General features: G+C 50.9%; 1 protein-coding gene across 1 annotated transcript in view; it reads right to left on the bottom strand.

Moving 5' to 3' along the window:
* The window catches only part of TG (thyroglobulin), a 242,962-nt gene extending 229,918 nt beyond the window's left edge, over positions 1-13,044 (bottom strand). Inside the window, exons 1-5 of the mRNA XM_019459811.2 lie at positions 12,549-13,044; positions 11,919-12,104; positions 7,111-8,208; positions 6,094-6,681; positions 1,083-1,322 (exon numbers count right to left, since the gene is read on the bottom strand). Coding sequence (XP_019315356.2) covers positions 1,083-1,322; positions 6,094-6,681; positions 7,111-8,208; positions 11,919-12,104; positions 12,549-12,987 — 2,551 coding nt within the window. The 5' untranslated portion in view covers positions 12,988-13,044. The remainder of the gene's footprint in view (positions 1-1,082; positions 1,323-6,093; positions 6,682-7,110; positions 8,209-11,918; positions 12,105-12,548) is intronic.
* Positions 13,045-15,352: the final 2,308 nt, after the last annotated feature.

Raw genomic sequence — 15,352 nt, 5'->3', positions numbered from 1 at the left:
TCCCCAGGGGGCAGCAGACATCCCTGAAGGGAGAAGCAGGGGGGCCCTGGCCTGCAGGATGGGGGACTCTCGTCTCGGCACAGATGTCATCACGGGGAGCACGGCTTTGCTGTGGTGCGACCCGAACCCAGAAAATCCCAGGTGGGGAATGTGCTGAGATCTTCTGACCGGGAGCAGGGAGCCCGGGATGCTGGGAGGACAGGAACCTTCTGCCCCTGCCCAGTTGGGGTGGGGTCAGAGAGAGACCTGGGGGAGCCGTCGGACCCTCCCTCCAGCGAGGCTGCGGGCGGTGGAGGAAGGGCAGGGGGTCCGGGACCAGCCAGACGCAGGCTCTGGGCACCAGGGATCGGCTGGGCAGGGGACAGAGGCTCACGGTCCAAACCATCCACGCTCCGCAGGTTGTGAGCTGGGTCAGCTGGGGCAGGTGAACTTGGGCCTGAGAAGCACCCTGGATGGTGACTGCAGCGCTGTTCTCGTAGAAGCGCTGGAGCATGACATGCAAAGGGCCGGCCGTCTACTCAGCACAGGCAGCGCCCGGCCAGGGGTGGGTTTCAAGTAATGTTGAGCCGCCATCACGGGCTAGAGCGCTGTCGGCCCTCCGAGCGTATCTCTGTCACATGCAGGCAGTAAGCCCTGCTCTCTGGACCCCCCGTCAGATTTAGCTGAGACCACACGTGGAAGGTGCCCGAAACCCACTCATTTCTTGGTAATAAATGTTCCTCTCCTTTGTCCCCAGTGGAAGTGGAGGGAAGCTTCGGAACAGGCCACGAGCATTTCGGGTGGGGGTCCCTCACGTTCTAGCAAGTACGTGTGGCTGCCTGCTGGGCTGTGGGCACCATCTGCAGTATGCGGCATGGGGACCCGCGCCCAAGTGGCTGTGCCGGCGGATTCGGGAATACAGTGGAGAGGGGTGCACCGTTCTAGCTTTGCCTGGGACACAAACCCACCTTGCCTTTTCTTTCCCAGGGACCCACCAGCCTGGGAAAACCAAGGCCAAAGTTCTGAGGACTGAAGAGCCACGAACTCAAGCCCTTGCTTCCCCAACAAGATGGCCCAAGAAGCCAGAAGCACAGGAGACTCACTGGACTGAGCTGCCAGACGAATGGCGTAATCGCCCCCGCTCAGAAACTTCTCTGAGAAGGTGGCCCGGGAGGGAGAGAGCTGAGGAAGGGAGAGCTCCTCATCAGTCAGCAGGATTCCTTTGGCTGCTAGGAAACTCTCCCCCAGAGGGAACCAGGAACTGTTGGAAGCCAAGACGATGTCTTCTGTTTCCTTAATGAACTGCAGGACACGAGACTTCACCTCCTCACAAGAGCCAGGACCTAGGGGAATAAAGACATCGTGGCTGAACGCTTTGACCCCCCCCAGAGGCGCGTGTGCATACACGCATGCACACATTTCTGCCCTAGCTGTTTCCTTCACCCAGCTCTTTTTATGGCCTGGAATGTTCCTTGTGTTTCGTTTCACTCAACATTTATGGAGAACCTACTGTGTAAGAAGGTGAGCAATAGCTAATGTCTACTCCACACCAGCCATTGTACTAAGCACATGTACACAGACGGTCCAATTTAATCTATACAACAGCCCAATAAGATACTATTCTTATCTGTGTGTTAGAGATGAGAAACTGAGGCATGGAGAAGTCATATCACTTAAACTTAAAGTCACGTAGGCTCCATCCTAGCTAGCAAGTAGTTGATTCAGATTTCTCATCTAGTCAGTATAACTCTAGAACCAGAGATCTGGACTAGCTGCCTCCTATGGAAGGATGCACAGGGATGGATGGATGGGTGGATGGATGGATGGATGGATGGATGGATGGATGGATGGGTGGATGGATGGATGGATGGATGGATGGATGGGGGAGTAGATAAATGGATGGATGGATGGATGGATGGATGGATGGATGGATGGATGGATAAATGGATGGATGGATGGATGGATGGATGAATGGATGGATGAGTAGATAAATGGATGGATGGATGGATGGATGGATGGATGGGTGGATGGATGGGGGAGTAGATAAATGGATGGATGGAGGGATGGATGGATGGATGGATGGATGGATGGATGGATGGGTGGATGGATGGATGGATGGGTGGATGGGGGAGTAGATAAATGGATGGATGGATGGATGGATGGATGGATGGATGGATGGATGGATAGATGGATGGATGGATTTCAAAGGTTGAAAGGAGGCATTATAGGTCAGTAGAGAGATACTCTTTTAAAGAGAAAAGAGCATGGCTCTCAAAGACTTCTGGATTGAAATGTCAGCTTGATCACTTATCAGCTGTGTAATTTTGGATGATGTGCTTAACTCTTCCTGAGCTTCAGTCTTGTGATCTGTGAAAAGGGGATGATTGGGGCATCTCCCTCAGAGGGTCTTTAAAATTATTCTATGAGGTGCTGCATCTGAAATACTCAGCACAGTGTCTGGCCCATGTTGTCCTTGAAATTGTCACTATTAACAAAAACCACACTGGCCATATTTATTTCAACCGGTCACTTTGTGACTTCAACAGGAAATGTGTTCATTGGGTTCTTTTGAGAGCCCAGAATCAGCAGAAACCCTTGGCTTCTGGGATGTGAAGACATTATTGCTTTCTGTGGGTGTTGCTGATCAAATAATCTCTTCTGTCAATCCCAGGGATTGAGAATAGCTGAAACAAAAACTCCCATTTGAAAATCTACGCTTGCTATCCATTTCTTCCAAAAAAGTATGAATATTCTGTAACTGGATATATGACTGTTTTTTTTTTCTTTTTGACATGTAAGACCTTTTAAAATCTGGCCCAAATGTACCTGTAGCTTCTCCCATCACTCCCTCCCAAGTCCCCTCCCTTCCTAACACACTGACCTACCCCCACCACCCCATTCCCAACAAAGCAGACCCTTTTCAGCGGCCCTAACCTCGAACATGCTATTTCCCCCGTCAGGAAGGGCCCGGCCCCCTTTTTAAGCTGGGCAAACAACCTTCGCAATCCAGAAGCTGAGGCCATGCCAATCTTTACCCAGTTTCCCAGCCAGGGAGTTAGCTCCAGTCTCTGGGCATCCTCCATGACATGGTGACATGTCAGTTTCCCCCGACCGGTTCCTGAGCCCCTCCGAGTAGACACCACACCTTTCTCATGACTGTCTTCCCATCATACAGCACAGTGTATACAGCAGTTGTCCATAATTGCATATTGAATAAAGAGAGCGAAATTCCAAAGCGTCCAGAGATTATACTATGGACAGGACCTGACCTCATGCCCCTGGAGGCAGGTGTCATCCCCCCTGCTTACGGTCACTGGTCACTGGCTACTGGTCACTGTATTACTCACTGTCCGTTGTACTAATACAGCTATCTATGAAGGACTTTCTATGTACCAGACCTGGCACTTCACATCGATTGCCTTGTGCGATTCTCACAACGACCTTGGAGGTAGTTATCCATCCTAACTCAAATTCACAGATGAAACCAACAGTGTGACTGTGGCCACAGAGGGGTAGGTAGTGGAAACAGGGCTCAAGACTCTGGTAGAACTAGCACCCTGGCCTCGAGACCAGTCCTTCCTCGGGCTTTAGGGAGCATCGGAGCCCCCTGGGGGCTTGTAGAGACGCAGGCATAGATTCAGCAGGTGGGGTCAAAGATTCCAAATTTCTCACAGCTCCCCGAAGTGATGTTAATGCTACTGAACCACGCCGGGGATATCAAGGCTCGGAGCCCATGGTCGCCACACCCTTTTAATACTCCCTATCAACAAGAGTTTGAACATGTGCCCCCAAAATGCGTATTTCTGTATTTGTAAAGCGAAATACACATACAACTGTATTAATACACTAGGTACATTTTTCTTCAGCTGTTCATAACATGTAATTGCAAAACCAAAAATAGGACTTTAGAAGGAAAAGAACCAACACGGCATACGGGTGGACGTTCTAATCTTTGCTTCCCGGCGGTTTATCTCGTATCTTGGTCTACCCTCCACACCCCTTGGGACTCATTGCAAAGGCCAGCATATTCTCAGCCCAGTTTTGATGCTTTGCCCAGCACTCAGGCCAAGGTGAGCAAACCTAGCTACTAACGTTACAAGGTGCTTTTGGCCTCAGCAATCGGGCACAAAAATTGGATGCAAAGAGGACTAAATTTATGAAGCATCTGAAATTATAGGAATGTACCTGTATAGGCGTGACCATTGGTATAGAGACTCTCAAAATCTGAGTAAGACTTTTTATACAATAGGCATGCCGACATCTGTGTGTGACTTGGGAGGGGTCAGCCTGTTGCTGGGACCTGACACTTCAGTGGAGAATCCCAGTCGTGGAGGGCAGGGGCGGGCGGGGGGGGGGGGGGGGTCCTCCCAGGTGTTCGAACAGGATACTCCTGGTCTCGCCACGTGTTGCTATGATCCAACATCCTAAAAACCCACTTTCTGCTCAAGCCTACGCTCTGGCTAATGTCAACATCGTCTGATTAATTTCAGCGTTAGCCAGAAAGGCGTGGACGATGTTGAACATTGCAAAGAATGGATTGAGAGGTGTCTTTGGGCTTGAACAGCTGTACTGTTACCTGTAATACCTAGCAACTGCTGGCTAGAGAGGTTCTCATTTGATAATAACAGTGCTGAATCCGTCTTGTTCTTTCCAGCTGCTGGTGTGGCCACTTGGTAATGAGCCATTTGAAGTTCGGACAGAGTCAGCCTCATTTTGCATCTGCCTCATACACCACAGCTTTCCTCTAGGTCCACCTGCCACAGAGCCGAACTTACAGACCTCCTTCAGCTGTTCTCCAATTAGTCCTATAACGAAACCCCTCAAGTGAAGTAAAGGCACCTCGTGAGGTCTGGAGGACCTAGCAGTGTCTTTGTAAGGAGCATCATAATCCGTGTTGGTCAATCCAATGGCGGTGCACCTAATTTAGGAGAGATTACTCAAGTGTTAGCCATAGTGGGCAAGAGCCAGGTCATACCCACGTGACAGGCTTCATCGGTCCTGAGATCATGCTTTGCACACAGACGACATCCAATTAAAATCTGAGGCACTGATTTAAAGAATTGATCATATGAACATTAAAAATGAACTACATTGGGGTGCCTCAGTGGCTCAGTCGGTTGAGCGTCCGACTTCGGCTCAGGTCACGATCTCACGGTTCCTGAGTTCGAGCCCCGCGTCGGGCTCTGTGCTGATGGCTCAGAGCCTGGAGCCTGCTTCAGATTCCGTGTCTCTTCTCACTCTCTGCCCCTCCCCCACTCATGCTCTGTGTCTCTGTGTCTCTCAAAAATAAATAAATGTAAAAAAAAGATTTTAAATAAAAATAAAAATGAACTACATTGGGGCGCCTGGGTGGCTCAGTCGGTTAAGCGTCAGACTTTCGGCTCAGGTCGTGATCTCACAGCTCGCGAGTTCAAACCCTGCGTCAGGCTCTGCACTGACAGCTCAGAACCTGAAGCCTGCTTTGGATTCTTCGTCTCCCTCTTTCTCTGCCCCTCCCCTGCTCATGCTCTGTTTCTCTCTCTCTCAAAAATAAATAAACGTTTTAAAAACATGAACTACATTAACTTCGCCAACACCCAACTGTGTGGATGTGGGGAAGTCACTTCTTTTCTACGAGCGTTGGCGTTCTGGTCTGAACGTTCGCATCCCCCCTCTCCCCCAAATGTATTGTATTGAAGCCCTAACCCCTAAAGTGATGGTACTTGGAGGTGGGACCCTTGGGAGGTGATTAGGTTTCAAAGAGGTCATGAGGGTGGGGCCCTCTGGATGGGATTAGTGTCTTCATAAAAAGAGCACTTTCTCTCTGCCATGTGAATACACAGTTCCTTCTGTAATGCAGGAAGACAGCTCTCAGCAGGAACGCAATCGGCCAGCACCTTGATCTTGGACTTCCACCCCCCCAGAGCTATGGGAAATGCCTGTTGGCTAAGCCTCCTAGTCTACGGTACTCTTGCAGCAGCCCGAGCCGACTAATGCATCCGGGTGCCTCGAGCACTGAAGGGACATATACCTGTCCGTATCTGAACTCCACTGCAGCTCAGACACTCAGTACACGCCTACCAGACATCTTTTTTATAAAGGCACAAACTCAGCTCTCCACGGGGTGTAACTCACATGCTGGGACCTTGCTTGGCTCTGTCCGGGTGCTTTCCAGTTCTTGACCAGCCTCATTCACACACCAGCAGCTCCGCAGGTCAAGGTGTGCCTGAGGAGTGCTGAAGTCTGAGTAGGGCCCTGGGTATCGGCTGAGCTGGCCATTCAGGATCTGCCAAAAGACGTAGGGGTCCAGGAGGATGTTCCCTCCAGGCTGGGTCAGGTTCCCTTCCATCACTGCCAGCGGGACGTCTGGGAAAGAAGGGTATCTCGCCAGCCCTGGGAAGATGCCCTGTTGGCCGGCCTCATACAGACTCTGAATAAAGAGACGAAAGCTTCTGGAAGCTGCTTCTTTATAGCTCATGATCTTCATGAGCAGCTCGGCAGGGGTCAGCTCCTGGCCACCGTTGTTCTGAGCTGCCCATCGTTCGTACCACTCGAAGGCCTGCTCTGGGGGCCCATCGCATTGCACGGGCCTCCACTGCCCACCGGTGCCGCACTGCGGGATGTAGATGCTGGCGAAGGTGGGCAGCAGGCTGGAGTCAGAGCCCAGCGCTCGCACTGTGCGCAGAAAGGCCTGCTCGGCCTGTAACTGACAGGCGGTGGGGCCTGGGAGGAACAAGGAGGAGGTATGTCAGCTAAAGAAGTGCGGGGAGCCCACGAGGCCAAGATGCAAACCCCTGACGGTCCAAGCCCCATCTGAAACCTTATACGGCCACAGAAATCCCATCAGCCTCAAATCTGTAAATAACATCTAGACAGAGTGCATCCCCGTCACTGAAACGGCACTGTCGAGACTGTTGTCTGCTCTGCAGAAACCTATGGGGCAGCCCCTAAAAAGCCAAACGAGTCTCCCTATTCAACCCCGGGAATGGTTAACAGTATCGACCCGCTTCTGGACAATCTTTACGTTAAGTGGCAGTTTTCGCCGCTGCAGAAGTTGGGGCTTACGCGACAACAGAATTCACTTTTTCCGTAATGCACTGAGTCGGGGCCCCACGAATCGGGGTTTGCGGACTGAATACGCAACAGACTCACATTGCTTGGGTTCTCCAAGTACGCTTCGAGTTCCAGGAATAGGCTGACCCTCAGGGTCAACGCAGTAACACTCAGAGCCGAAGCACTGGACGGGGAGGAAGTGCCCCTCGCTGGTGCAAGAAGGGACCAACAGGCTGGACCCCGCGGGCTGGCTGCCCTCGAGGGTTTGCATGCGGGCCCTCTGCTTCTCACACTCTGTGGGGCACCGGGGGCGTCTGCCTCTAACCCTGGAGCCAGAAAGTTCTTTGCCCCGGGAATCCACACACCAGCAGTCCCCGGCAAAGCACTGCACGTCCTCGTAGCCTCCTTCCGCCGAGCACAATGGGACGAAAAGGCCGCCCGGCATCTGCCCGCAGGCCTGGGAGCTGAGCACCATTTCCATCACGTCACCTAAGTCCTTCGCTATGTCTTCTGGCACAGAAATGGCATGCTGCAAGAAGAGAGGGAATTCTGGAAGCTCCAGGAGAGACGCAAGGAATGTCAGGGCGTTCTGGTTCTCTTGTAAGTTGATCTCAAAGCCAAAGCTGCCCACCATCGGCCTGTTCCTAGCAGCTCCCTTCACAGAGGCTTCGGGGGGTTCTGTGGCAGGATTTGAATCCAGTCCCAAGGAGAAAGCCTTGGCAGCTAGGTCGGTCCCTCCGTTCTGGAAGCCCGGGAGACCAAACTGCTGGAAAAATTGACTGAAGTTAAATGTGCCTTTTGTGCCAAGGGCTCCAGACAAGTTGAACTGGCCAACATTCACCAAAAATTTCCCTCCAAAGAGGTTTTGCTGGAGTCGCTTTGGGTCCACGGTAAACTGAAGGGCAAGGCGAGCCAGCTCTCGGGAGGGAAAAATCGCTCCAATGGCTTCTCTGAGGAGAGTTTCTGAGGCAGAAAACTGTTTACCCTGCCCTTCTCCCATCGGGTGGAGAATCCCAGAGTCCACAAAGAGCTCCTTCACCAAGGGCGGGCAGGATGTGGCGAATCTGGCTACTCTCTGGGAGACCGGTCTTCCCTCAGGAGCCAAGAACAAGCCGTGCTGGCTGAAATAGCCCGAGGGCCCAAAGTGTAGTCTGGACAGGGCCTGCCTCCTCTCAGAGGCGCAGGATTGGTCTTCAGCTGCACAAGACAGAGCAAACGGGAGAAATGGTTTTAACATCAACAAGTTCTCCTGAGACAACCCCCCAGATCCTTCTCGAAGTAAGATGGCCAACAGTTCAATCAAGAACACCTACGTTTTGTACCTCTTTCTTCCCTGCCTTTTTATTCATTTTTTCTTTCCCCCAAGCAGTGTCTGTGGCGGCCGTTTGGGGGAATGAATGTTCCAGTTGACGTGACTTCCCTTCCCACCTTTCACGGGAGGGTGACCCCCTTGTGAGGCAAGGCTCGTCGGTGCCCGCCCACTTTCGGAAAAGCTGACCAAATGCATGCACCAAATGTACTGGGCTGAATGGTGTCCTCCCTTCCTCCTCAAGCCCAATGTTCATGTCCACTGAGAACCTCAGAACATGACATCATTTGAAAGTAGGGTCTTTGCCGGTGCTGTCGGTTAAAATGAAGTCACACTGAACCGGGGCGAGCCCTAACTCCAATGATGGATGTCCTCATAAGACGGCCATGTGAAGATGGGGGCGGAATGCCAAAAGAATGCCAAAAAGAATACCAAAAGCCAAAGAAAGCCAAGGTCGCTGGAAGCCCCTGGAAACTGGACAGAACAAAGATGGATCCTTCTCTAGAGCTTTCAGAGAGAGCCTAGCCCTGCTAACACCTCAGTTATGGATGTCTGGCCTCCAGACTGGGAGGGGATAAATTTCTATCGGATTAAGCCACCGAGTTTGTGGTCATTTGTGACGGCAGCCCTCGGGAACTCACACACCAACAAATTCCTATTTGTTTTCATTTTTATTTTTTTAAACATATTTTTAATGTTTACTTATTTTTGAGAGATAAGAGAGACAGAGTGTGAGTGGGAGAGGGGTAGAGAGAGAGGGAGACACAGAATCCGAAGCAGGCTCCAGGCTCCGAGCTGTCAGCACGGAGCCCGACGCGGGGCTCGAACCCACCACCGGCGAGATCATGACCCGATTTGAAGTCGGTCGTTTAACCGACTGAGCCACCCAGGAACCCTATTTCCCATTTGTTTTTAATGAAAAAAAATTTTTTCCAGCATTCTCTTGTTGGAATTTTTAATGGACTTTAATGCTTCATTATTTGCTCTCCGTGCGGCTGCCTAGTCCCTCCTTGTGGGTAGGCTTGTCTAGGCTAACTAATTGATAGTCTCTTTGAAGATAAGAACCATACTTTAAATGCCATTAGTATTTCCTATAATAAGAAACATTTCCTAGGTTGTAATATCTAATATTATAACATACTATAGGAAATATATTTTCCATAATATAATAAATATAGTAATGTCTGTGCAGCAAAACACTTAGCACATTTTTCTAGCCTTCCTGATCTTTCCTTGAAATTATTAATTAAAGGGTGATCAACTCAGTCAACTCCATGCCTGGTCAGGTCATTCCGTCTGAATATTCTAGCGGACAGTAATCACATTAAGAAAAAAGACCTTCAATTCAAATTCCAAGGGTCTCCGTCACACGGGTGGAATGAACTAGGCTCCACGTTTCTCCGTAAAGCCATAAATCTCAGCAGTCCTTCTCAACCACCCACCCACCCACCCACCGCCAACTTAATTCTTTTCCTTCGGCTCACGCGGATGCCAAAAAGGAAGTCAGCCAATTTCCCTCTGTCACCAGGCAACAGAGAAAGAACTGGAACTTGCGGTCGGAGAGAGAAAACATACTGGCAACATCAGAACCCGTAACACATTCCTCAACCAGGCATGGCCTCCTTGAATGGAAGGTATTACCGGAAGGTATGGAAGAAATAAAGTTCACTGCTGTGCTTTTTCTGTTTCTACGTGGAGAGTAGATCCCTTCCGTTCATTTGTTATGTCGTGTTACCAGGGCAAAAAGAAAAAAATGCACATCTCAGTTCCATGTGGCATTCGTTTCCACGGAAATAGGACTGATACGCCAGGGAAGAAAAAATAAAAATATATGATGCACGTGTTTGGTAGCATTCTGGTTTTCATTTGGAAAACCGTAGTTCTTTGTGTCCACCTGGAAACTGGAGGGCACCATACTCTCTAGGTTTTAAGACAACGACAATGTAATCATAAATACCCTCAGGGCAGCGCTTGGAATTTTTCTTCGTCTAGATTCTCACGCTTAGCAGACTGAGTACGACCAAACACCGAGCAGAGTACTCAAAATGTGAAGCTGAAGAAATCAGTGACTTAACAGGAATTATTGAATGAACATGAATGCTCACCTGTGTCAAGGCTATAAAAAGACCTGCCCTCCTCCTTCACTGAGACCTTGCGGGATCCATCCAGCTCACCCAAGTGGGAAGCCTACGAGCGCTCCTGGATTTCTCCATCCCCCCTCACCCCTAACTCCCTTCAGGGTCTCAGTGGTAAAATGGAATGGCCTCACTGGAGGGACTTGTGACATTTCTCAAGCCCACACCCTTCTCCCCAGACCACTGCTGCTACTTAATGTTGGTCCCTGTACCAGGTTGAATCGGGTCTCCTCAAAATGCACATCCTTCCTGGAAACCTCAGAACGTGACCTTATTCGGAAATAGGGTCATTGGAGACATAATTAGTTAAGGCGAGGTCACACTAGGGTAGAGCGGGCTCTTAAGTTTATATTACCGGTGTCGTCGTAGGAAGAGGGGAAGAGACACAGAGGCAGACGCAGAGGGAAGACAGCCATGTGACGACAGAGGCAGAATTTGGGGCCACGTTGCCACAAACTAAGGAATGCCAAAGATTGTCGGCAACTGTCGCAAGCCAGGAAAAAGGCCAGGAAGGATTCTGCCCTGGAGCCTTCAGAGAGGGAACGTGAGCCTGGTGACACTTTGACTTTGGACTTCTAGGCTCCAGAACTATTGTTCTAAGCCCCTGAATTTGTGCTCATTCGTCACAGCGGCTCCAGGAAAGTAATATAGTCCCCTTATCTCTCTTCAGGACATTGCAATGACCTTCGAATTGGCCCCGTGGCCTGCAGTCTAACACCGATTTCAAGCTCTCCTTCAAAGTGCCCGGGTGGTCTTTCTTACACACAGAACCCACCATGGAACTCTGCAGCGTAAAACCCCTCAACGTCACCACCTGGCCTCCAGGAAGAAGTCCCCAAGCCTTTGCTTCCGTACGAAAGACCTCACCGTCTCATCCCCGCCATTTTCCCCCAGTCCTGTAGTGCAGAGCCCCACCCTGACCACACCCAGCAATTTATTTCTCTACTCTTCTTGAAGATTTGGTGCCCAGTACCAGAGCAATGCCTATCATTTAAGTCCTTATACTTCCCTGCTCTATAGATAGAGAACACCTCTCCTTACTTTCCTCCTTCAGAAAACGTCGTTATCTTAGAAGACTCTAACCAAGCATCACCTCTTCCATGAAGCCTTCCCGAATGTCTCCTCTTCATACGCTTTCACAAGCTCGAATTGACCCTACCCTGCTTTGCGCTGCTTCTCTCGTGGCACAAGTAAACAAAATTCTGTTTTTCCTTCACCTGTGAGGCCCCACAATATCCCCTGGGCTCGCTGAGGAAGAACAGACCACGTCTGACACAGGATGAGAAACACGTCGGAAGTTAATGGCGATAAGTGGGTTTTCCACCGTGGTGGGCTCGAAGGGCCTCTGGGTACGCTCAGGAGGCAGCGGAACTCACGGGTTCTGGAGCGGCTGGTCTGGAGAAACAGTTAAAGTAATGCGACCCGACGGGAGCAAAAGAGGAGGCTGTCGAGAGGCAACCCACCACACGATGGCCGCTCCCCTTGCCGCCGAGTTCCGTGGATCTCCTCTCCTTGGGCGTCCACACACCAGCACGGCCCTGCCCGCTGGCACTGCACCGCCTCGTAGTCCCCGCTCCGGCGGCAGCTGGGAACGTAGGGGTGACCAAAGCTGGTCGCTGTGAACCGCTCCATTTCGCATTTTGTGGGGCCTAGGGCAGAGCCACGCGGGAAAAGGAGAGGACAGCGTGTGAACAGGGCTGTGGTCTTTCCAGCACGCACTCTGTGTGCTTTCACAACGTTGTAAATGCTCAGGGCGCCTGGGTGGCTCGGCCGGTTAAGCAGCCGACTCTTGATTCCGGCTCAGGTCGTGAGTTTGAGCCCCGTGCCCGGCTCTGCGCTCACAGCGCGGAGCCTGCTTGAGATTCTCTCTCCCCCTCTCTCTCTGCCCCTCCCCTGCTTGTGCGCACGCTCGCTCTCTCTCTCTCTCTCTCAAAATAAAGAAATAAGCATTAAAAAAAAAAAAAAAAACCCGCCCTGGTTTTAGATCCTTGCACCCACTTGGGCAAAACAGCCACAGAGACCACAGCAACTTTAAAACCCAGTGGTTTCTTCCAAGCAGAAACACGCACGTCTGCTGTCGGCTTATTACTTACATCGGAAGCGGCCAGAGATGAGGAGCTGAACCGCTAGGAACCGTCTCTGCAATATCCGGTACAGGGTGGTTTCAGTGAAGGTGGAAGCAAGGTCCAGGCCAGCAAAGATGGTGTCATAAATTTCGTCAAGCAACAGCTCGAGACCTGAGCAAAGGCAGAAGCGTTTCAAGGGACGGGTTCGTTCCGAAAGGCCAGTCCTGACTCTGCTGTTCAAACAGACCTCAGGAGGCCCAGAGCCTTCCTGGGCATCGTAGGCATTGGGTTTGATCAAGGTTTTAATAGTGTCCAGAGTCAAGGCTGCCCTGTACGGTTGTGCAGGTTGTTCACGGCACAAAGGAGCACTGCTAAGAGGAAAGCCATCCTGTCCTCCACTCTCCAGGTTGGGAGCTGCATCTGCCCAGAGCGGGGCGCCTCTTTCCAGTGCACACAGAGGCTCCATATGGGCCAGCAGCTGTGTTCAAGGCACCGGAGATGAGCATTTGCAAAGTGTGCGGCTTAGCCGGGGAGCAGCCAGACATTGCTCTTTCTGCTTGGCAGGTGATGATATTCAGGCTTTCGGGTTTGGGAGGTGCCTCTCACCCACCCCCCTCGGTTTGCCTGAGGTGCGCTTACCTGTCTCAGCCAGTTCCCGCCCTTGACTGTCAGCACAGTGACAATACCCAGACACTTCAGGGAACTTGTTCCGGAAGGCACTGAAGGTCACGAATGCATCTGGAAACCTAGGAGAGAAGGAGATGTCTGCTCCCTGCCTCATCAAATCCTCACGAGCGCCGCTCGCAGAACTAAATAAACGTGGCCTCATCTCATCTGGGGAGAAGGAATGTCTGCTTTTTTATCTCATGCCATTTGCTCTGTGTTTCTTGCAGGAAATGGGTTTCTTTTCTAAACCGGGTTTTCACCTGGCCCGAGCTCGGCTGGACAGATGAAAAACAAAGCTGTGCTCAGCTGTTACCTGCTCACTAGTCATTTCCCTCACATGTGGCATTTCACCAACTCACACCCACGCGTGTGTCTCACAGGGTCAGGCAGAAAACAGGTAATGAACGGCGCGTGACCGGAGCGTAATTTACTAGACTGTAACTCGAGGGACCAAAAGCCAAGTTGGCTTTACAGACATATGGTACATTGTGGATGATCTCATTGGGGGAGATCAAACAACTTCAGGGCCCTTGACGACTTTTCCAGGGCTCGAAAAGAAGCCAGATTCCACCCTAGGAAATTCTTAAGGACATTTCCCGCTCCGTAGTTGAGAAAAACAACACAGAATCAATATGACGCCACTACAAGGGCTATGCGTGCCTCTCCATGCGTGCGGGGAGAGTGTGCCCAAGCCACGTCTGACCCGGCAGTTTTCATAAGGAGCTAATTCGCTGGGTTCCCCATCCCGGAAGATGAAACTGAGGTGACATGAAACTTGATTAAAGAGTTCTTGCCGTGTGCAGTGATTAAGCAACCGGAGAGGCGCTTTTCATTGTTATGCGACATTGAGAGATTCGTTTCCGTGCCCTGTGGGGTTGGCACACCTACCTATGTCTGGAAATATATCCCCAAACAACGAGTTCGCGAAAGCGGCAGCTCTCTGCACAAAAACAGATCCGCTGCTGTGGGATCCGTTCCAGCAAAATACTGAAAACAAGCTCAGTGTCCAACGATAGGAAAAGGAAGAAGCAAATTATAGTAAATTTCCTAAATGGATGCACGCGTAACACTCCGTGAAGACGGCAAGCTTGCAAAATGGCCTGTACGTCCACAACGACCTCAACGGAAATGAAGCAGCATTGGAAGGCTGATTCCTGACCCAGGAATCGCTCAGAGCCTGAACGGGGGGCGTAGAAGGTACTAGCTAATTTGCATGGCAATGAATAGGCAACAAGCTTACAAGAGCACCGTAAGGTTATGGATTTTTTTCTCCGTGCCATTGATCATTGCGTATCTACAAGCTAAATAAAAAGGGGTGATGTAGTAAGTGAATTATGCGTAACAGAAACTAAAAACTCCCTTCACCCAGTCGTCACGGATTAGAGGTATATAATAAAAACAAAAAATGAATTGAAACCTGAGATAATTCATTCTCTCTCTCTTTTTTTTTGACATTTATTTATTTTTGAGAGAGAGAGAGAGAGAGACGGAGTGCGAGCAGGGGAGGGGCAGAGAGCGAGGGAGAGACATAATCCAAAGCAATGTCCAGGCTCTGAGCTGGCAGCACAAAGCCCGACGCGGGGCTCAAACCCACGAACCGCGAGATCATGACCTGAGCCGAAGTCGGATGCTTAACCCACTGAGCCACCCAGGTGTCCCTGGGGTAATTCAATTCTAAGAGAGGTGGCAGTAGTAGAATAATCACTTCCATTCATTGCACACTATCTTGTAAAAGACAACCTGCCAAACGTTTACTACATATTGACTTGTTTAACCCACTTAACACTCCTAAAAGGCAGGTGGACTTTTTTTGTACCCATTTTAGAGGTTAAGGAAGTAAAGTATGCTGGCCACCATCTTGAAATAGCGGCGGGAGATAGACTGTAAACCCAGGTCTTACGCCCCACGTGATGCCTCTGTCTGCCAGTGGTGTTCTTCACTGGGTGTTGGCTGCACCTGGTTCCCGTCGCACATTCTCAGAGGCACACGACTCTCTTGTGTTCGGACACTCTCCCCTGTGTGCCCCTTCCCAATAGCTAATAGATGTGGAACACACATGCGCGGGAGAACACAGGAATGGGCCACCTGGCTGGCCCCGGGTTCTGAACCCGTAACAACATGAGACACGGGAGGTTCCAGTCACTCTAGTCCCGCGTTCTGCCAGT

The sequence above is a fragment of the Panthera pardus genome, unplaced genomic scaffold (genome assembly GCF_024362965.1).
Source record: "Panthera pardus isolate Hobbes unplaced genomic scaffold, ASM2436296v1 HiC_scaffold_7, whole genome shotgun sequence".
Classification (NCBI taxonomy): domain Eukaryota; kingdom Metazoa; phylum Chordata; class Mammalia; order Carnivora; family Felidae; genus Panthera; species Panthera pardus.
The sequence above is the reverse complement of the archived record's forward strand: the minus strand, read 5'-3'. Positions and strand labels throughout refer to the sequence as shown.